Source organism: Phocoena sinus, chromosome 13, assembly GCF_008692025.1.
Source record: "Phocoena sinus isolate mPhoSin1 chromosome 13, mPhoSin1.pri, whole genome shotgun sequence".
Classification (NCBI taxonomy): domain Eukaryota; kingdom Metazoa; phylum Chordata; class Mammalia; order Artiodactyla; family Phocoenidae; genus Phocoena; species Phocoena sinus.
In genome coordinates, this window is record NC_045775.1 from 38,464,229 (window position 1) to 38,488,201 (window position 23,973).

A 23,973-nucleotide genomic window follows, 5' to 3' on the forward strand; every position below is an offset into this window, starting at 1 on the left:
ATATATTTGTGATTTTTTTTTCTCCCTCCCAGATAGGTGCGTGCTGCTATGTAGAATGTTCAGCTTTAACCCAGAAGGGATTGAAGACTGTTTTTGATGAGGCTATCATAGCCATTTTAACTCCAAAGAAACACACAGTAAAAAAAAGAATAGGATCAAGATGTATAAACTGTTGTTTAATTACGTGAGAAACGTCTTCAGTGGCCAAGTAAACTGTCCATTTCTCTCAGAAAGCATATGAAATGCTAAAGCTATTACCCAGACCTCTTAAAAGTAATGAAGCAGTTTAAAACTTGAAAGGAAAAAAAAAAAAAACCCTGTCCTCAGAATTCTATAAAGTTGATTAAGAATGTTTCTTAAAGGTCCAAGAAGCAACAAACAGCATCTGAAGCCACAATCTATTATAAATACTTTATTTCAACTAGAAGGTACAATCTCTCAGGGGTTTCATAGTTTAAAAAGCTACAATCACATCATGTTGTAACTACATAAAAAACAGTGCTGTTAAGTGGAACTGCCTGGCTTAGACCATATACATGTCTGCACAGTCTTTATGGAATCTGCACAAAGAAATATCTTCTCCCTTTGCTCCAATTAATTGTTCTTGTATGTAAGTTTCTTTCTATTCCAGTATATCCAGAGTGGTGAAGTAACAAGGCCAGCCACGTAGCCAAAGGTCGCTCCAAGCGTGCAGGAGATGGGCCATTCCTGAGGAGAGAATGTATGAGGTCGAAAAGAACAAAATGTTTTATTATTACTTGAGCACAAGTGTAACCTAAATATTTCTATATTAAAGCTTAATGTGCTTTCTCAAAGAATGCCAAAAGTGTAATAAGGTCATATCTGCATTTATCATGAACACTAAAAATGTACACATTTTAGTTAATGTGCATTCAACTGTAACAAAGGTTTCTGGCGATTGTAGATTTAGTTTGATGCTCCCCAAACTGCATGAGTTACATGCTGAAATTACAAATTAAAACTTTGGGTCAGACTTTGCCATAATCCTGGACTCAATTTAGCTCTCTGAACTAGTTGATAGTTTTGTTTTTCTGATTTCCACATTGGCTTGTATATCAAATGAAACGAAAAGGGTGTATGCTGACCAAACCACAAGAAACTTTAAATTGTGTTGAAAAGACCTAGAATTCAAGCATGTTACATGGAATTTATAACAAAGCAACTGCTTTCATAATAAAACTGATTTCACCTTTCAGATATAGATATTGGAAGCACAGTAGAAGTTACAGAACCACAGCTTATATACACACCTAGAGTATTAAGTTAAATGACATACTGGCTTCCAAATACCCATTTTCTCCAGCCATATTACATTTCACAATATTACGTCAAGCCAGAAGTAAATAATGTTGACTTATTTCATCCTCGAGCAGTGCATGGTAGTCCCTAGGTTTTGAAAGGTCCTGCTTTAAAAAAATGTTCTCATGTTTATCTATGAAGCTTATTTGGTATACTGGAGCCATTTCTAATCTTTCTCTAGGGAAACAGACTGTATAACTGTGGTAGAGGTGAACCATCTTAATGCCTAGTTCTGTTACCTAATTAAGCTTTCTCGTTTGGTCTGCTGTTGACCTACCTTATTCCAGATGCCATGCAACAGACAATAGTGTTAGACAAAGTTTCAGTCAGTGTGAACAAACTAATGCAGTTCAGAGAAGCATAACCTAATCCATAAAATTTTTCCCAGCCTTTCCTACATTTAAAAATGCTGTTGCCTAAATTATGATTTCTTTATGTCTTTGGTGAGCTTCTGTTAATTTCCATGACGTGAGCTTATAGCTATGTCTATTGCACAGATTGGGTAATGGAACACTAAACTTTGATACTTGAAAATGACAGCCTTAATGCTCATAGCAGTCACAAATCTAGGATGTACTGTCTTTTGTGTGAGCTTTGTAGAGATTTTTTTAAAAATATAAGCATCATCTTCCCCATTGACGTGCGGAGAGTCTACTGGATAACTGGTCAGGAGGTTTCTCTCCTGAACTGGACAGTGGATGTCTTCTTTCTCCCAAGAAGTGGTGGTTCGCATTAAGTACCATGGCCTTATGTATGCTCAAATGGAATCTGATGTAACTTTCTCATTTAATTTTGGTCTGCTATTTTTAGATAGAATTGAAAAGAACTGTATAACTCAATTAGTATATCAGCTAAGTTGTCCAACACATGGTATAAAGGAATTAAGACAGTAAAGTATTATACATTTATTTCCAACTTGCCTTTGGGGATTTGATGGGAATTTTTTTTTTTTTCTTCCTCAAATTCACATCTCTGAAACTCTTCACACTTGGTTTCCTAGCCAATAAAGTTAAAATCTAGAATTTGTCCTGCCCTAAGAGAAATGGACTAGGACTCTGGTGTCACCTCTGTTTCTTGACTGGGCCTCATTTTCCTCATCTGGGACGTAGAGGAGATGATCTCTAATCTCTCCCATTTATCAACTCTTAGTATTTTCCTCTTTCTTACAGTAATCATTGTTGGACATTACCTTTTCGGCTTCATGGTCTTAAGATGGTAAAAATCCTGTATATAGATGATTAGAACTCTAAGCAAAGATGATTGTATCATCTGAACCTGAGGTGCCTTAGGTACTCTATTGACCTTGATGGGGTTTGGAGTTTCCCATTGCTTATTAAGAGCCTTTTCGTTGCTTTGGTTCTTTAGTATTTCTTTTTTGCAAAATCCTTCCTGCTAGTTTAACTAAAACCAAAGATTTTTTTTTTTCTGTTCATAAACAGATTGTAGAAAAGTTGCCTTATTTTCAGAAGCATGTTTTCAGTTAAGAGTTAGGTTTCCATTGAAATTCAGGCTAATCACTGGAACAACTAGTTCAAAGTAGTGAATTCTCTGGAAAATAAAATACTTCAAAAATATCTTACTGACATGAATTTTGCTAGTGAATGAAAATACACTGCTTCAAATAAGGTCATGTATGAATGAACTTAAACTTATAGTTAATATTTTTTTGCACATAATCAGTTCTGAAGTTCTTAAAAATAATTTTAGGGGCTTCCTGAAATCTTACTTAATATTTTGCTTATATCCTTATTCAATCTCTAAAGGTACATTTTAGGTTAGCCTATGTTGAATTATCACATTTACAATAAGTAGAGCCTGCACTAATGGTTTTTACTGTGAATTATCTTAGTTACTTTAGGCATTGCTTCCATTTGGTTTTAATTATTAATTTTAAGTACCAAATTAAATACTGGTTTGTCGGTTGTTGCTTTTTAAGTGATTGTTGCTTTAATAGTGTCCCATCTTAACACATGGGGTTACAAATAAAATAATATGCATAGTTTACTATCTACGTAAAGCACTGACCTTCTTACCTTAGTAGTTTTTATTTAACACTCTATGTAAACATTTGGGATAATACTCTTTCCTCTGTCTCTCACGTGGTGGATCTATGCATCATCGGCCAACTGTGAGCATCCGCACCTTGGTAAAGAGTGCACTGTCAAAGTGCAGGGAGAATCGTAATCCCTCATGAATTCAGCCAAATTCCAATTTGGGTTTCTAAATTCTATTTTAATCACTTTGTAATTTCAGTGTGGCTCTTTGTTTCCAAACACATATATACACATTTACACACACATTCTTTAAACAGTGCTATACTTCACCTCCAGTGGAATGCCAAAAATGAAGTAAATATTAGTTAGAAAGTTTTGCCTTAAGAGGGGTTAAGGCCTGGAACACCTGCTATTCAACATGTCAAGGAATCCATGCCATCAGCAAATTAAAATGTTGGACTGGCTTTGGAGACTGTTTGCTAGTGATGGACCAGGCTTTCCTGCTTGATTTTTTCTGAAATAAGTAGTCCTTAACTGTAACATAGTCATTTTTTAAAAGAGAATTTCTCTTTATATAAGGGCAACTTTCCTTAATAGGGAATGGCAAAAGGAGCTGTTGAAGGGAGTTGGGGAAGGTTGCCAACGAACAACCTTTCCTCAAGCAATTTCCTGCTAACCTTAATATTGCTTTAAAAATATTAAAACTATCCTATGGCAACAATTCATTTTGACTTGTCAAACAATCGTAGCTTAATCACATATTTTCATAATTAGATCTTGAAGTTTTCCATTTAAAACTACTGTCTCACATACGGAGATGTTTCTATTTAACATTCCTCATTAAAACACACCGTATCATCTATTGAAGAGACAATTCAACTGCGCTGCTATAAACATTTCTCCAAATTATGATAATCTGAGATGGCTCTATATAGAGAGCCATATATATATGGCTCTCTATATATATCTTGTTTTGTGTAAGGAAAATAGAAAACTCAAAGACATTCATGTAAAGGAAGTCACAAGCGATTACCACCAAACGACCATCTTCTTTTTATCCAGTTCTTTATAAATTTAAATTTTTTTAAATCACTAAACAAAAGAAAAGATCCCTCTTGCATAACAAAAGATAATGCAACTGGGTAAAATCATTACAGTTACTGTCAAAAAGAAAAACTAAAAAAATGAGTAGCTGCATCATGTGAAGAAAGCATCTTGCTTAGAGTACTACTATTATCCTTTTTCTAAATCGAATGATTCCTTATATGTGTCAGCACTTAAAAAAAGGTCAGTGTTCTCTTAAAATAATCAGCATCAACAAAGGCCTGATACATAGGGTCTTGGTACACGTACTACCAATAAGTTATTTTTCTCTTAGAAATAAAACAATTTCACCCTAATGAGCTTTAAAAAACATCTTAAATAATACAGATATAACTTTTTTTCTGTTAAAAAATCAATATTATTGCTGGTTGAAAGACATTTCAAAATTATATAAGCTTATTTCTACCTGAAGACCACACTGGTTTCTTCTGATCAGGCATTACTATAAAACTGCTTACTTTTTAGGAAAGGAAAATGTACCAATATAAAGAGTTTGATATATTTCAGAGCATGTTGTAAGTAGTACAGAATAGTGATTAAGAACACTGATTTTTGGGACTTCCCTGGTGGCTCAGGGGTTAAGAATCCGCCTGCCAATGCAGGAGACAAGGGTTCGAGCCCTGGTCTGGGAAGATCCCACATGCCGCAGAGCAACTAAGCCCATGTGCCCCAGCTACTGAGCCTGTGCTCTAGAGCCCATGAGCCACAACTGCTGAGCCTATGTGCCACAACTACTGAAGCCCGCATGCCCCAGAGCCTGTGCTGTGCAACAAGAGAAGCCACCACAATGAGAAGCCTGCGCACCACAACGAAGAGTAGCCCCCACTCACCTCAACTAGAGAAAGCCCCGGAGTGGCAACGAAGGCCCAATGCAGCCAAAAATAAATAAATTTAAAAAAAAGAAAAGACTCTCGTTTTTGTATTAGACTGGATTTGAGTCTCAGCTCTGCCATTTGTTAAATATCTGACCCTGGGAAATTAATCTGGATGGAACCTAGGATATGACATGACGCAAAGGAACTTATTTACAAAACAGAAATGGTCTCACAGACAGAAAACAAACTTACGGTTACCAAAGGGGAAAGGGGGAAAGGGATAAATTAGGCGTTTGGGATTAACACATACACACTACCATATATAAAACAGACAACAGGGATCTACTGTATAGCACAGGGAACTATATTTAGTATCTTACAATAACCTATAATGGAAAAGAATCTAAAACAATATATATATATATACCACCAAATATATTTTCAGAATATATATATATATATATATATAATATATATAAATATATATTTATATATATATATACAAAATATATAAATATATATTCAGAATATATATATATTCTGAATCACTTTGCTGAACACCTGAAACTAACACAACATTGTAAATCAACTTTACTTCAATTAAAAAAAAAAGTTTAGATCAATGGAACAGGAAGAAAGCCCAGAGGTAAACCCACGCACATATGGTCACCTTATCTTTGATAAAGGAGGCAAGAATATACAGTGGAGAAAAGACAGTCTCTGCAATAAGTGGTGCTGGGAAAACTGGACAGCTACATGTAAAAGAATGAAATTAGAACACTCCCTAACACCGTATACAAGAATAAACTCAAAATGGATTAAAGACCTAAATGTAAGGCCAGACACTATAAAACTCTTAGAGGGAAACATAGGCAGAACGCTCTATGACATAAATCATGGCAAGATCCTTTTTGACCCACCTCCTAGAAAAATGGAAATAAAAACAAAAATAAATGAGACCTAATGAAACTTAAAAGCTTTTGCACAGCAAAGGAAACCATAAACAAGATGAAAAGCCAACCCTCAGAATGGGAGAAAATATTTACAAACGAAGCAACGGACAAAGGATTAATCTCCAAAATATACATGCAGCTCATGCAGCTCAATATCAATAAAACAAACTACCCAATCCAAAAATGGGCAGAAGACCTAAACAGACATTTCTCCCAAGAAGATACACAGATTGCAAACAAACATATGAAAGGATGCTCAACATCACTAATCATTAGAGAAATGCAAATCAAAACTACAATGAAGTATCACCTCACACCAGTCAGAATGGCCATCATCAAAAAATGTACAAACAATAAATGCTGGAGAGGGTGTGGAGAAAAGAGAACCCTCTTGCAGTATTGGTGGGAATGTAAATTGATACAGCCACTATGGGTTGAAAATAGAACTACCATATGACACAGCAATCCCACTACTGGGCATATACCCTGAGAAAACCATAATTCAAAAAGAGTCATGCCCTCAGATCCAGCAAATACTGGATTTCATTGTTAATTTCTTCTTTGCTAGTTATTCGAAAAGCAAGTGTATCATATGATTGAACTTATAAATGGAGAGATGACCCACAGTCATTATTCCAGACAGCATTCCAATTCTGCAGAAACCAATACTGACCCAGACAAAGAAATTACTGAAGGCACTGGGTTAAACATACAGATCTGTGTGCCATTTCTTTATGAAGATACCACATTTTGGATTTCTCTTTTTGTGAAATCTAGAGGTTGTGTTGCAATTTCAAGAGGGTGGGACTGTATGAGACAATGACACTCTTTTACACAGATACATTTTTGGTGTTCTTTTTAAAAAACTTTTCCTGGGGCTTCCATGGTGGCGCAGTGGTTGAGAGTCCGCTTGCCGATGCAGGGGCCACGGGGTTCGTGCCCCGGTCCAGGAAGATCCCAAATGCCGCAGAGCGGCTAGGCCCGTGAGCCACGGCCACTGAGCCTGGCGCGTCCGGAGCCTGTGCTCCACAACGGGAGAGGCCACAGCAGTGAGAGGCCCACGTACTGCAAAAAAAAAAAAAAAAACAAAAAAAAAACAAAAAAAAAACTTTTCCTGTTTAAGCAGTAAATGGTTAGAATTGTTTAAAAAAAAAAACAAACCCAAAAAGAGTCATGTACCACAATGTTCATTGCAGCACTATTTACAATAGCCAGGATATGGAAGCAACCTAAGTGTCCACTGACAGATGAATGGATAAAGAAGATGTGGCACATTTATACAATGGAATATTACTCAGCCATAAAAAAAGAAACGAAATTGAGTTATTTGTAGTGAGGTAGATGGACCTAGAGTCTGTCATACAGAGTGAAGTAAGTCAGAAAGAGAAAAACAAATACCGTATGCTAACACATATATATGGAATCTGAAAAGAAAAGGTTCTGATGAACCTAGGGACAGGACAGGAATAAAGATACAGACGTAGAGAATGGACTTAAGGACACGGAGGGGGAAGGGTAAAAGCTGGGATGAAGTGAGAACATTGACATATATACACTACCAAATGTAAAATAGCTAGTGGGAAGCAGCCGCATAGCACAGGGAGATCAGCTCGGTGCTTTGTGACCACCTAGAAGGGTGGGATAGGGAAGGTGGGAAGGAGACGCAAGAGGGAGGGGATATGGGGATATATGTATACATATAGCTGATTCACTTTGTTATACAGCAGAAATTAACACACCATTATAAAGCAATTATACTCCAATAAAAATGTTAAAAAAAAAAAAAGTTTACCAAAATGTGACCCTGGGCAAGTCACCTAACCTTTCTGTGCCTTGATTTCTCATCTACAAAATAAGGATCACTGTAAAACTCACCTCATAGGGTTATTGTAACGATCAAATGAGACAAGGTGATGTGTGATACTTATAACTATACCTATAACAGTATCTGGCACATAGTACAAGTGACAATGTGAGTTATAATTGATAATAATCTTTTAGTTCATATTTTTAATAGGCACATATGAAATAAGCTGTCATTACAATCTAGAATACCATCGTTCCTCAAATATACCATCTCTAAAGCTATTTTTAAAATCCTGCCCAAATTTTAAGTACTTTAAAAGTATTTTTTTTAAATTACATCTACATATATATGGATCATGTTTGACGAGAAGGAAGCATGAATTCCATTAGATGGTAGTTGGATGTGTATATACACACATCCATATAATTTCAAGGGTTCACAAACTTGAAGCCCATATATGGACTCCTGGTTAAGAATCCCTACACTTGGAACTATATTCAATATCCTGTAATAAACCATAATGGAAAAGAATATGATACATATATATAACTGAATCACTTTGCTGTACACCAGAAACTAACACAACATTGTGAATCAACTATACTACAATAATAAAAAAAAGAATCCCTGTACTCTTCATCACTCCACCCTAATAAGTATTTTTATTAACTGTTCTAGTTGGCCAAAGAAATACAATGACCTTTCACTTTTTGGTTTCAGAATTTTAAGGATCAATTTCAATGACATAGATGGCATTTGTGTGAATTGAGAGTAAACAGTTTAAATACATTTTAATTATAATATGCACAATATAACAAGTGCAAATAGATTACATTTTTACTCCATAAAACAGCTAGTTTGGTATATCACTGACTATGGCAGTTTACAAGCTGCTGCAGGTTTCATCAGGTATTTGGGATTGGATAATGGTGACTTTTTGAAATTAGTTTAAAATATTCAACAAAAAGTTTAAAAAGCTAATTATATAAAAACATTAGGCTGCTTTTTTTTTTTTTTTTTTTTTTTTAGGCTGCTTTTAAAAATACTTTATATTTTACTTGGGAGCTTTACTTTGCTTTTCTAGGAAATGGCATGCGACATTGGAGTGAGAATGATGTGAGATGCAGGGCCAGGTCAGCCACTTACTGGCCATATGACCTTTGCCGGGTCACTTAACACCTGAGCCTCAGTTTCCCAACTGCAAAACAGGGATAATAATACCTCTTGTACTTAAAACATGGGGCTCTTGTATTAAATGAAGTAATACTTGAAAATCTGTCATGAAAGCTGTAAAGTACCATGCATCAGTATCATTCTGTATATTACATATTTTAACTTGAAAAAATTAAACTTACATGATCACTAATGGAAGTACTTCTTAGGTATTCTAATAGGTTATAATTAGAGCCTGCAGTTTAGAACAAATAAAATATTAATAGTTTATGAGCAATGTTATGTTGTGCTGTAGGAACTATTCCCTTGCCCTTGTAATATAAGCATCTTTAGTACTTGCTTTTCTTCCCATGAAATGTCTGGGGAGCATAAAGCTTACAAGAGAAAACTCTCAAGAGCTATATAGCATATGGCATTATATTAACCATATGTAGCCTTACCACTGAAATAGACGGGTGATTCTTGCTCCTAGCTGTCGTTTTTCATAACTTTTAAGAAGTATAAGTACAGAAACTGATTTTAAACCAACCACTGGTAGGCATTTCTATCATTTTTAAGAGTCTCCATTTGAATGGCTCTGTATATTCATAACTATTTATTGAGAGCCCCTACTATAAACCAAGCAGTTAAGGGGCAAACTAAGATTATTTAATTTTTTAGATAAATTTTAATAACACAAACTTTAAAAGATATGTTTCAATATAATTTTTGGAGAGGTATGTACTATGATAGATATCATGGGAAAACTGACCTATCTGCAGATCAAAAAACCTAGAAACACTTAGGACAACTCACAACCATTAGGATTACTGGCTCTTTCAGATAAAAAAGGGAGATAAAACCCAGGCAGTTCTAAATTTCAAACTACTTTTTAATATGTTTTGTTTATCATGCTTACCACAAATTTACATTTGCATGACTGATAGAATTCATTTTTAAAAACCTACTTTCAAAAATTCTACTGGTTTTAAATGATTATTTATATTTTCCTCTGAATTTGGTTTTAAGTCATGTGTTTTTCCAGATGTCCTTAAAGCAAATGCTATTGTCTGATGTAGGAATACATGTACAGATGAATCTACTCATCTGGATACATCTCTCTAGTTGTCACTCTTCCGTGTGCCATGTACACCATACCACTCTCCTGTGACTAAGAACACAGATTTAGGAAGACCTATTTGTGGAGAGGTCCACAGTCTCCAGGCTGGAACTTCTTGTCAAAGTGACGATAAATGGTCCTTGGCAGGACCATGCAAATGAATTACCTTAGCCAGCACTCTTCTCCCTCACATGAAAGTTCTGCTAGCAGATCATTTTCAACCTCACTGCCCAACAGTGAACCCACCTTTTAAATCCAAAACCATTTTCTATCAGTTACACATTATAGTTTTTTTTCCATGCTCGAAATATGTAACTCATATTTCATATACATTAATATTTTATTTTGGTCTGTCTAAAATACTGTATAACACCTTTAGCAACAGAAACACCAATTAACCTAAAAATATGCACCCTTCAATAATTAAATCCATAACCTTAGCTTTATCCCTCACTCTGTCATTATTTGCAGTGATTCATTTAATTATCCTTATGACCTCCAGCTTCAATTTATGAAAGTATTATCTGTGGCATCTGTGACTTTTAAAAATGAATATATATGTTTCACAGATATTAATTTTTTAACCTGATAAAACCAGAGAAAACAAAAAAGTTTTTAAATATAACAATGCCTCATTTATCTGGTATCTGACGGGAACAAGTACAAATATTTTTAAACTTAAAATTGTTTTAAAGACAATCTCAATCCATTTTGCTTTTTAACTTTATAAGAAATAAATATGCTCAGAAGAGATTTGATTCTCTGGGCCAATTCCATTTTGGAGACAGTAGCATGGAAGTCCAGAGTTTAAAGATATTTGTTGGTTTTCTAGGTACAAAAGCTTCACATCTTAGCTTCAAATACTCTCCTACAAATACATTAAATTTTATGGTCTAAAATACAAACACTACCAGAGTGGTCATGGCACTTAAATGAAATTCTCAAGTGAAGAAAGAAACACAATATAATAACTACCCAACCTTTCCCCCAAAAATCTAAGCTATGGCTATTTTTTAAAAAGAAAAGCTATGTTTCAGAGTCTCCAGGGATAAAGAGAATCATGGTGTCTTGGGGCACTGGATCCTGAGTCTTCCTCTAATCAGCCAAGAAATGTTGAACAAGATGTGTACCCCTCTCCTCACACTTTGCTTTCTTTTGTGTAGAAGTGGGACTGAACCCTACCTTGCACTAGGGTTACCAGGATTAAGTTGCCTGTGTGACAGTGCCAAGCCCATGCCTGGTACATACACAGACAGATACGACGTTTTCTTTCTATTGCCATCCGAAATGTCAGACAGAATTGAAAGTTACATGAAATCCAAATACCCTAAATACCAGGGAAAAAAGATGATTTAACAATCCACCCTACCAATTTAAGGATTATCAGGCAGCATGAATACAATAAACTGAGACAGTTAACATGCTCTAACACTTGGAGAACTCAAATAATGGAATTTGCAGGGTTTTTTGGTAATGCTAAAAAAAATAGTCATTAACCTACTCCTTTTACAGGTCATAAATGCCTATAACAGTAATTAAGCAGTAACTATGTGTCAGGTTCTGAACTAAGTACTTTAGAAGGATTATATTATTTAATCCTCACTAGCAAGTGGCAGAGCCAGGATTTGAACTCAATAATCTGATGCCAGAGCTCTTAATCATCCTGTTATCTGTCTACCTATTAATAAAACATGTGGTTTTAAAAACTTCATGGTAAATTTCCTTTGCTCAGAATAACCAACAACAATTCCCAACCTCCCGTTAATTTTTTTAATAACATGAAATACTAGCCGACTTTTGATAATTAAGACATTTTCCAGATGAAAAGCTCATAACCATCTATTCTGCAAAATATTTAGAGCATATTAAATCTGAATCTAAATCACAATATGAATCTAAATTATCATTACCAAACAATTAAATTCCAGTCCTGGTAATATTTAAGTATCTGTTGTAACTTACACAGAATATGTATTTTGTACACAGTAAGAACTCAACAAATATTTACTGATTAGCTATTTTTACAGCAGATAATGCATCAAATTATAATGTACAAAGATCTTCCATGGTCAAAATATTCATTTTGTCAGTAACTATAGCTAGAAGCTTTCTCTGGGGCTGAAGAAGGCTGTCTGGGTTATGGGCAATTCAAATGTTTATAATGTAATAATTACGGCAAGGAAGAGAAGCAAGATGACTTTCAATTATTTTTAAAGAAAACAATAAAGATGACCAACAACATAGTGGGCAGCCACCGACCACATTCTCTTTCACCAAATTCTCTTGCTGCCTCCTAGAAAGGGAAGGCTTCCTCCAGCTATAGAGATGCCTGGTATCTTTTGTCATTTGTCATTACTTAAAATTATTTAAAATTCCTATTAGTAAGTGAAAAACATTTTTCATTGAGGTTATATATTTGCAATGGGCCTTTCTAGTCATTTAATGATGAAACAATTTTAAAAACATAAATATTCTTGAAATTGCTCAGTACAGAACTCACATCATTATAATCTTATGTTTGGCCTCCGGAAATTTTATACGAAGTCAGATTTGAATTCAAAGTAGAAAAAATGGAACTAAACATGCAAAAGTTTTTGTGAGGTGGATGGTATGTGTTTTTAAAGAAAGTGTAATTGCTTAACCAGATACCCTTGTTTCTCTGACTGAAACATCAGTAAAACCAGATCCCAATCCAGAAAAGCTTGCTTTACCACAAACATATCAAATCTTTACTGGGCTATAAGGAATAGAGAACTAACCTCTCTTCCTAATACTATAATATTACAGTTTAGATAATGAAGTATATATAGTAGTTATCTTCCCGTGAAATTTTACTCTAGAAAAATCTCCATTCTGAGGTGACGCCATGATCTTTCATTTGGTTTATTGTTTCTCTGGCAGATTCTGTCAGCACCATGAGCCACACGGAGTACTTATTCTGTAGTGAGGTTTATGAAGAAAAAAACCAAAACAGAACAAAAAACTTGTTCACTGAAAATAAAAAGTGAACAAAAAAGATGCCTCAGCATTTCTCTAGTTTATCAGTAAATCATTGCTAAAAGGGAAAGGGGCAGGTGATTATTATATGAATAAAAGATGATTAATTATACATCAATTCTATTATTTCACCAACAGTATCTATCAGAATTTTAAAAGATGATAGTGAATAAGTGGGTCATTAACTTGGAATACTTTAAAAACAACTCAACAGTAAAGATGATTAAACAACCAGTAATATTCCAGTCAAATGAAACATTCTTAATGAAGACCAACATTTGTTACATATTAAATTAGCTAGTTAGAAAACCTTTTTTAAAGTCAATAATTCAAATAGAAACTTTATATTAATTTTAAAAGTCTGATACCATTAATTTGGATCCGGCTCACCTCTTATTGTAAACAAGAACTGAGGTAGAAAAATGAGAGTCAGTAGGTAAAAGCCCAAACAATCGAAAATAGATAACTGAATTGTAAATAATCAAAAAATATATTTTCTACGGAAACCTAAACCCAGATTGTACAGAGGGCATCTACTCCCCATAATTCAACATCTATTTCTGCATAGTCTTATAAAGAGAAGATTTATACAAGTGTAACATATCAAACTTTTACACTCCAAAATATTCCACCTATACACAAACTAACATGTTAATTACATAGTACCTTACCAACTCATAAGCTGAGGGCCGACGGTGCTTTATATATCGATACTTTGTATTTAGATATAATTGCATACATCTGAAAGTAAGGAATTAAAATACAATTTCCTGTGTATATTTTTAAATGATTTTGATTGTCCTCCAATTTAGAAATCACTGACACTATTGAATGAAATTAAGTTCCATAAGATTGTAACTTGAGTACAAATGAATCCCCATTTCCCAGTGGTCACTGAGATGACCAAGAAAATATAAAGGAAACCTTTATTAATATTATAACCTTGGGAAGGGTATCAGTGACACCACACACCCCAAACCTCCAGGGATTTCCATAACATATAGTAGAGAAGGGCAAACCTACCAAACTTACTGAATGTAAAAGAACAACACATTTGTCTAGGAAACACAACATCTAATAGAAAGCACAAAGAATGGACTTAAAAAGTAGGCAGTTAAGTGCAAGGCATATAATTCAGATCCCTCAAGGGCCTTTGGAAAGTGACATACATAGCAGAGATTTAACCCAGCCACTTATTACCTAGGAATTTACACTAAAGAGAAAACTGGAGGGACTTCCCTGGTGGCGCAGCAGATAAGACTCCGCACTCCCAATGCAGGGGGCCTGGGTTCCATCCCTGGTCAGGGAACTAGGTCTCACATGCATGCCGCAACTAAGAATTTGCATGCCACAACTAAGGAGCTGGTGAGCCGCAACTAAGACCTGGTGCAACCTAATTAATTAATTAATTAATTAATTTTTTTTAAAACCTAGACAAATCTGCAAAGATATATGTTTTATGATAATCACAATAATTCGTAATAAATTAGTAATAGTGAAAACTATAAATAATCTAAATGTCCATTCATAAGAAATTGGTATATGATTTTACCCAAATAATGGAGTATTATAATGCAAATTTTCACTGACATGGAATGAGCTCCATAATATGCTGTTGAAGGGAAAAAAAAGATTAAAAATAATATGTGTGGGCTTCCCTGGTGGCGCAGTGGTTGAGAGTCCGCCTGCCGATGCAGGGGACACGGGTTCATGCCCCGGTCTGGGAAGATCCCACATGCCGCGGAGTGGCTAGGCCCGTGAGCCATGGCCGCTGAGCCTGCACGTCCGGAGCCTGTGCTCCGCAACGGGAGAGGCCACAACAGGGAGAGGCCCGCGTACCGCAAAAAAAAATAAAAATAAAAAATAAATAAATAAAATGTGTATTATGAATAGTTACACACATGAAGAGAGAGCTGCAAAGATTACCACCGAAACACAAATGGGAGTTGTCTCTGGGTGGCTGGCTATTTGATAATTTTTACTTACTTTTTATAATTATTAGTATAGCTTAAATTTTCTAAATAAATATATACTGTCTTTGTGATCAGAGAAAAATTCTCTTCATGTTGGAAAAAGAAAGTATATTTATTTTTTAATACCACAATTGATTTGGGAGAAATCATCTTAATATTTGGAAAAATCCATTAAGATATAGATTCAAAGATGTTTATCATAGCACTGTTTATAATAGTAAAAATAGTACTAAATGATCAATAGTGAATTTTTTAAATAAATTTTGGAATAACTATATAAAGGTTTACTATGAAGCCATTAAAACTTACAACAAAGATGTATCCATCACTAGCTCAGTGACCTTGGAATATTACATGTCCTCTAGGTATTAGTTTCCTCATCTGTAAAATGGTGATAAAAAGAACACTTACAGTGTTTCCCCTAGCTTATTAGCTATATCCTATTGTCATAGAAAACAAAAAACCTGATGTTTATGAGCTTCCTCTAATATCACAAGCCCCTATTTCAAAACCTACTTTGCTATATGCTTTAAGAAAAAAAAATCTCAAAATCAACGTTCAATTTGGCTATCAATCAAGCTAAGAAAATATGAATCTAAGACTACAAAGGCAATGTATATCAAAGTTAAAAATAGGGAATTCCTGAAACTTCTAGGCTATTAAACTCCTATACATATTCTCAAACCAAGCTTGTTTATTCACCTATACATGTAGAAAAAAATAGTGTTAGAAGATAGAAACAGGCTGATCTGGATGCCTGTGGCACTGAGACAGGCCCTAATAAATCACCCAGATTACAGTAACAGAGGGAATTGGCATCCCTACTTAACTGAACGATAAAACAATTTAAATATACATACTCGTTAGCTTCATCAGTTTTACCATCACTGTACAATCATCTACTTTGTTGCTTTAAAGAGTTGAAACCAACCTGCCATGGTCTTCCCCAATCGAGTGGAATAGGAAAGGCTCCAAGCCATGTTCCTAGAAAACTAGAAACTGTAGTGATCTGGAGACTATTCTCCCAAATGGATGTAACCCTATAAAACACAAATATATAAATTATTGGTGGTATATATCTTAGCTGCTGGGGAATCAAACAAACAGCATAAATTAACACTATACATATATATATATGTTGTTCATTTAAAATAAGCATCGCAAATTGACACAAATATTTGCCATGAATCATTAACAATCAATTGGTAAGAAGATATAAGTGTTTTTCAGCTGGAAAGGTAATATATGCACATAGTGAAAATCAAACAATACAAAAGAGTGTCTGCAATGAAAGCTAAGTCCTCCTCTCACCCTTATCATCAACTCTGATTCCTTTTCCCAGAAACAACTGCTATCACCAGCTTATTACATATCCTTCCAGAAATATTTTATACATATACAAATAAACACACAATTTTGTTTAGAATGATATATGCACATCTGCATATATATACACATATATGTATATATCCTTCAAAACAAAACTCAAATGCACCACTTTATAAATCCAGTTTTGCTGTGTGTTTTCCCTTGTTAACAGTTTTACTAGTATTCTATTGTCCAAAGGAAGCAATCACAAAAGATCACATATATGATTCCATTTTTATGAAATGTCCAAAATATGCAAATCTACAGACAGTAAATAGATTAGTGGTTGCTTAGGGCTAGGGGAGGGGGAACAAGGAAGTGGCAGGTAAAGGACATGGAGTTTCTTTTTGAGGTGATGAAAATATTCTAAAACTGTAATGATTGTTGTACATATCTGTGAATATAATAAAAACTATTGAATTGTACACTTTATATAGGTGGCATACATGGTGCTTGAATTATATCTCAATACCGTTTAAAAACCCATCTCCCAGCTATCTCAGTTCCCCTCACGTATATGAGCCACACCTTCCACATCTGTCTTAGCTTTCCAACAACCCTCCTTCATAATAACTTACAAGAGGCAACCCTTCCCACATCTACTTCCAAAAGCAAGTTTCAGGTTTTGTCCAAGGAAAAGTGCCATATTTATTAAAATATTTATGCAATTCTTAACCATTTAACATGTATTAAATTGTCCTGCCATTTTTATTAAGTTCCTACATTTTTTAATGTGTTACTGATGAAGTTTTTGAGTGTTATGCCCCATCCCATTTTTCCCATAAGTTCTGTGTTTCTTACTGCCCAGTTTTGCATAATGCAAGGATTTTTAGGAATGCATATGCCATCTTATAGCAGAACTGACTATAGAATCAAACGACGGTATCTCCCCCAAGTACACCATTAATGCTATTATCAGAAACAGAATTCAAAGCTGGATAAATCACCAATCCAAACCAATAAGGTTTCAACTGATTTTCACTGTTTAAAAATGTCAAACTAAAACACTAAAAGAAATTAATGCCATTTGGGATACTATGGTAACAATGTGGGAAAAAGTGTTCAATGTGACACTTTTGTTTTCTTGAGACTTTATGAACACTAGAAGATGGTTCTGAAGGGGAACAAACAAACATTTCAAAAGGAAAAAGTCAGTAATTTATGGAGCCTAGCTACTCAGCAAGCATCCTCTGCTCCACTTGGGCTGTTCTCTTCCAAATCACACAAAAATACCATGTTCATTTCAGTTTCTATAGTTTCATTCATCCCATAGTGTGGGGTATCTCCCCTTCCCACTTAGTCTTAGCAAATCTCTTACTCCTGATCCAAGTCCTTCATAGATCATCCCCCCATCCAGCTCATTCTTCAGTGGTCTCCTACCCTACTGAGTTCCTAAAACTTCATTGTTTGAGTTACACAAACTTCGTCTTATGTTTTTGTTCATCTCATCCTTGCCCCTTGAATGTCCAAGATCCTCATGGAGAGAAGCACAGCTAATACCACAGACTCCACACAGAGTTTGCATAACATAGAGCACAGATTTAAGGGCTCAAGAAGTTTTTGCTGCTGGGTGATAAACAAGACAAAACCATGGGCACCAAATAACTTTCTAGTTTTCTGAGTTATAACTCAACCATTTCTGATACAAATGATTTCACTGCCTTTCAAGAAGCGAAAATTTTAACTTAACGATGCTGAAAATACATACAGCTGCTAAGGGAATAAAATCCTGTAAAGGGCTTCCCTGGTGGCGCAGTGGTTGAGAGTCCGCCTGCCAATACAGGGGACACAAGTTCGTGCCCCGGTCCGGGAGGATCCCACTTGCCGCGGAGCGGCTAGGCCCGTGAGCCATGGCCGCTGAGCCTGCGTGTCCGGAGCCTGTGCTCCGCAACAGGAGAGGCCACAGCAGTGAGAGGCCCGCGTACCGCAGAAAAAGAAAAAAAAAAAATCCTGTGAAACCTGCACTCAGATGTCTCACCACAAAAGAGGCTGAACAAGAAGCTATAGCTGTTCCAATAAACATTTTTATATGGTGAACCCCAATTCTACATTATAAGATGTATGGAAGCAATTTGATCTGTAGCAATTTTATCACAGTGATAAATTATCCCCAAGGAGGGGTTTTCAAAGTTTTCTTTTGGTAACAGAAACCTTTTATCAAGCAAAATGCTAAGTGGAATTCAACCATACAAAAAAAAAAAAAAGCAGAACTGATCTTGCTAACGTGGAGGGAGAGGCCTATAATTCTGCCTGCTTGGGTCTCCCTCAAGTGCATGCCACCCTTCCCTGGCCCCAGTCCCCAGCTGCAGTGGGCCCTTACAGCATCACTGAGAACCATACAGTGCTGAGAAACACGCAAGGAACAATCAGCAAGCTGCCATGAATAGAAAAGTACCTCATTAATTTTTTTAAAAATTTCAAACATCACTAGAATATAAAATTCAAACTTACCCATTTCTACTGAAAACTCTTAGCCATGCTTTGAAGTTTGGTCCTAACAAACATAAACAAGGTACAGTAGTAAAAGTGGACAAAGTAACTGCAAGTAAAAATGTTTCCAACGCCAACCTAGGAAAAAAAACACTGTATTAATTTTTTCTTAAGTGTTAAAGGTGCATATACACACACGCATAATCTTTTTTACTTAAATAGATTTAGTATAAAACTATTTTCTTACACTTAGAAAGGTAACATGAGTCTTACCAAAACCGTGACTATAAAAAATGTTACTACCAAAATGCAAGCTATAAAAAACAATCTAGCAAATATTTGTCTTTGATGATAGAGTTCAGAAGTGTTAAATGCCATACGGTAATGAGACTGTCCATTGCAAGAAAACCCATTTCTAGGTCATTAACTTTTTCCTCAATAGTCTCTGGAACTTTCTCTGCAAATCGTGGTTCAAATTTAGCTTATATCGGAACCACTTGGAGAACTAGGTAAATTTGTTTCTGACTAAGGCCTGAGAATTTGCATTTCGATAAAATGCTGATGTTGTTGGTTTTAGAACCACAATTGGAGAACCACTGCTCCAGACATTCATTCTACTCTAAAATGGATTACAGAGAAATTATCATTTCCCATTACAAAGGTCTTGTCCTCCCCACTCTAGAATATAATTACCTGTTAATCTAGTATGTGTATATATAACCAGGTATGTATATATATGTAAAACTATACATATAGCTGTGTGTGTGTGTGTGTGCGTGTGTATGTATTGCATCACTCATTTCAACATGATCATTTATCACTGCTAAACTGAACTTTCCCAAACTATAATGGAACATTATATAAGACATATTAATGAATTTGGCTTTCGTTAATTCAAAACTGTTCAGTTTTGAAAAGGTGTTGAGTTAAATTTTACCTTTAAACTATAAACATTAGCTTCTACGTAATTAAATACAAGAATCTATTAACTTTTCTTAAGAAAACAAACTCTTTTCAAGCACTTCAGAATCACATTTACTATTTATAACTAATTTATATGTATCATTATAGTCAGTTTCCTTAGAGGTTCTAAGGGCCACACACCTATTGGTATATGACAGTTTCTCATCTACCTCCCCCTTTAATCAATTGCATGACAAAAGGCTACGTAATAGGAGCATTTAATGAATTAAGTTATTCCATTGTCTTTTAAAAAAATAACACTACCAAGGGCAATGATGTCAGTATCCTTCTGTGATCCACTGATTAAACACATCATGTTTTTTCTCTAATCACCAATAGAATTAGCACTTGGTTTAATAAACGACTGTTTTAAAATATAGTTGGCTTAAGGTAAAAAATTTCAGACTTACTCTATTAGTGGTGCTCCATATAGAACAAAAATTACATGAAAGGCGAAACAAGACATAAGAAAGTAGATACAGCATTTCAAAAATCTGGTTACCTAAAAAAGAAATGAATAACTTAAAGAATCAAGAGAATGACTAAAGGACAGCAAATGATTTGATTTTATCTACAAATACAACTTAGCCCTGTAACATGTGATACAGCTGAATATTCTTTGGATCTGCTCCTGAAGTCAGATCACATGTTCTTTGCACAGCACTGTAAAAAAGCCACAAGACAAAAATCGATCCCCATGTTCCACTCACCTAACCAACAGCAGAATCAGAAAATGTTTTTGTTTCTATGCTAAGTATTGAACTATGTTGTTAATCAGTATTTATGAAATATTTACCAATAAGTGTGCTAGGATACAAAAAAACACAAACACAGTCCTTCTTGTGTGATGATACACAAAATATTTATAGAAAATAATGATTATAATAATATTTTTTCATTTTAAAACAAAATTCCTAGGAAAACTGGACCCAAAAAAAGCACAATATTAAATAATTCCCCAAATCATATTCATGTTACTATATGATCCACATAAAAAAAGACCTGCATGTCTGCAAATCAGTGTGTGGGACCTACTTGAGTTCGAGCTCAAGAAGATCTAATAATAAAACACACAATGAGTGTTTTAAATCATAGGGCAGTAAATGTGTTTTAAATTACCTAATAAAGAACATACACATAGTATTGAATAATGTTAAGTGAGGACTTTATTAATTTAAATAATAGTCAAGTGTTACACTGTAGTGAATATTCCAGAAAATAGATTCCAATGTCTGAAAACTTCAACTGCTATTTAGTCAAGGAAGGCCAAGCTTGAAACAAGAGCTTATTTTGTAATTTATGAAAAACCCATTGTCTTTCAGAAATGCAAAAGATGAATGAAAATAAACTGAAATGTCTTATAAAATAAGATTTAAAGGTGTGATTGCTATATTTATATATATTGCTACACTGAAGATATATTTATCTTCAATGATGACATGAAACATGACTATATAGGTTCACAATGCTATGATATCCAATTAATACATGGCAAGAATCTATCAAACATTGTAGACAGTCTTCCAGCAAGCAATAGGCTACTGACTGGAAAAAAAAAAAAATCAGCTTCTTTATTCACTGTAAATAACCCAATAAGTACTTGACTAATACTTTATTCATCCAGTAATAAAAACATTACCTACATCTAAAAATCAGTTGTCAAGAAATAAGTCTTACCTTGTATGATAATGAACTTCTTTTAGAAGATGCATTTGGTTTCACTACTAAATACAATACTAAATTGACGGCAGTTACAGAAACAGAACAGATGCACAACCATGTCAAGTGTGTTTCCAGTACTGAGAAGTTCTCCAAGAAGAAGGATGGAATGAAGATGCTTAGGATAATTGAAAATATGCATAATAGATGGACATATAGTAGTCTCTTGATGTCAGTATCTTTCATGGTGTTTTCTTGAGTGGCTATCTAATGAAAAACAAATTAAGAAAAGAGCATAGGCAATAATGACTTTTTCCATTGTCCTAAATGCTCCAACGTCTAAAAACAAGCCATGAGCCAAAGTCAATTTTCTATGGGCAATAATGTCACAGTGTCAGAATATAGGAAGATGCATATATGTAAAAACTAATAGACTAATATAGTATAAACAGCTCACAGAGCCTGAAAAAGGACAAATTTACTAATTTCTTAAATATTTGTGTCTAGTTTCTGTAAAACTGTCATGTGCAAGGACTAATTAAGCAATTTGTTTTTTTTCTTTTTGCCAAAATCAGAGGTGAAAACAAACAGCATGTGTTAATGATTTGCCCTGTTGGAAATATAAGCTATGCTTTCTAGAAACCCCATAATACAATTTGGCTGAACTGTTGGCATTTTTATCATTATGGACCTTTGTCTAACATCACAGTAGTTCACATTTTCCAACAAATGCCAAGTAACACCAGGTACACACTGGAATGGTGGCCAGTGTTACCAAGAAGCTTCAAAGAACATTATGCTAAACTAAGGAGTCCCAGTACTGCAAAAATACCAAAATGACAATGTCAGTTACACATGCCAGATTCCAACCAAAAGCAGAGCATGAATGGAAGGTGGAAAAATATTTACGTTCTCTCTCACTCTCTCACTCTCTCGCTCTCTCTCTCTCTATATAAAATACGTTATTTTATATATGTATGTATTTACAAATTACCTAACAGATAGCTTATACATAGTATTGACTAATGTTAAGTAAGGACTTTATTAAAGTAGTAGTCCACATGTTACACTGTGGTTAATATTCCAGGAAAAAAAAAATATATGTGTGTATATTTTATAGACACACACAGAGCGCCCACTGGGGCAAAGGGGCGAATCCACGCCTTATAATAACACTCTCGTTTAATTCACACTGTATTTTTACAAGGCAAACACTTTACTGATAAGGAAACAGGCTAAAACAGATTAGGAAACACTCCAAGGTCCCAAGCTCCCAAGTGCTAAAGCCATTTCAAAACCTAGCCTCTTTGATACAAAGATACGCACTAGGGGGTCGAGAAAAGAATGCATGGCAAGAAAGAAAGGAAGTGTTTCTCACAGGTCCTAGCCTCAGCTGAGGGGCTGGGAAGGGAATCCAGAATATAGTCTCTCAATAGACACACCTTCAGATATTTTTCTGGGCCACCCTCAGAATCGCAACTGACTGAAGCAGATCTGGACCTAAGACAGTGAATGGTACCCAAAGTCGGATGCTTGCTGAATGACTGAATGAATGAACGAACGAATGAAAAGTTGGTCCAGTGTTGCCCCTCCTGAGAAACCAGCCCTGTGTTGGGCCCTGGCGAGCCCAGGAGGACTCTCGTCAGGTGCTTCCTCGGGTGGCCAGGGCCCCGGCCTCCACGGTCTGACCTGGCCCGAGTCCTCAAGCCTTGCAGCGGGAGAGAAGGCTCTTCTGAGCGGCTCCTAGAGGAGCCTTCGCGGGAATCGAGGGACCTTAACCTGCAGCTCCATCCCAAACTGAGTCGCTCCGAACTCTGCCCAAGCCTCAGCCGACGGGAGTGTAGGCAACGAGGGACGAATTGAGAAGCATAATCAAAGAGCACAAGCGTGGAGACCGAGAGAAAAGAAGGGACAGACGCAGAATGTCGGATCCGAAAGAGGCCAGTCCATCAGCGCAGCCCCTGGGTCACGCAGGAAGGGCGGCGCTGGAGGGGCCGGCAGGCGCGGGCCGGCAGGCACGGACCGGCCGGGGGCAGATATTCCCGGCCAGCTAGGCAGCTGGCGGAAGTGGCTTGCAGCGCCGGGAGGCTCGCGCACCCCGAGCCTCCGGCTGGGCTTACCTAACTCTCCCGCCCGCGGAAGAGAACGGAGGGTTTCTACCTCCCACCATCAGGTGTAACTCAGACCCTGTGCCTCGCGCAGGCGCAGGCCTGTGGGGAGGAGGCCCAAGGCCTCACAGCCAATCGCAGAAGTGGAGAGGCGGGCCAAGAAGGCAGCCCCGCCTCCCCACTCGCGTTTATTCCTCCCGCGGCTTTCCA

At 35.9% G+C, this 23,973-nt stretch overlaps 2 protein-coding genes across 2 annotated transcripts in view; one reads left to right on the plus strand and one right to left on the minus strand.

The window, feature by feature from the left end:
• The window catches only part of RHOQ (ras homolog family member Q), a 40,344-nt gene extending 36,036 nt beyond the window's left edge, over positions 1 to 4,308 (plus strand). The window contains exon 5 of the mRNA XM_032653249.1: positions 33 to 4,308. Within this exon, the coding sequence (XP_032509140.1) occupies positions 33 to 188 (156 nt within the window). The 3' untranslated portion in view covers positions 189 to 4,308. The remainder of the gene's footprint in view (positions 1 to 32) is intronic.
• PIGF (phosphatidylinositol glycan anchor biosynthesis class F) lies at positions 398 to 23,898 on the minus strand. The gene is made up of 6 exons (XM_032653247.1): positions 23,776 to 23,898; positions 21,674 to 21,922; positions 20,407 to 20,498; positions 19,055 to 19,171; positions 16,167 to 16,275; positions 398 to 708 (listed from the first exon to the last, which is right to left on the minus strand). Exons 2-6 carry the CDS (start codon positions 21,899 to 21,901, stop codon positions 595 to 597), a joined length of 660 nt encoding a protein of 219 aa, XP_032509138.1. The 5' UTR covers positions 21,902 to 21,922; positions 23,776 to 23,898; the 3' UTR covers positions 398 to 594.
• Between the last annotated feature and the right edge of the window lie 75 nt (positions 23,899 to 23,973).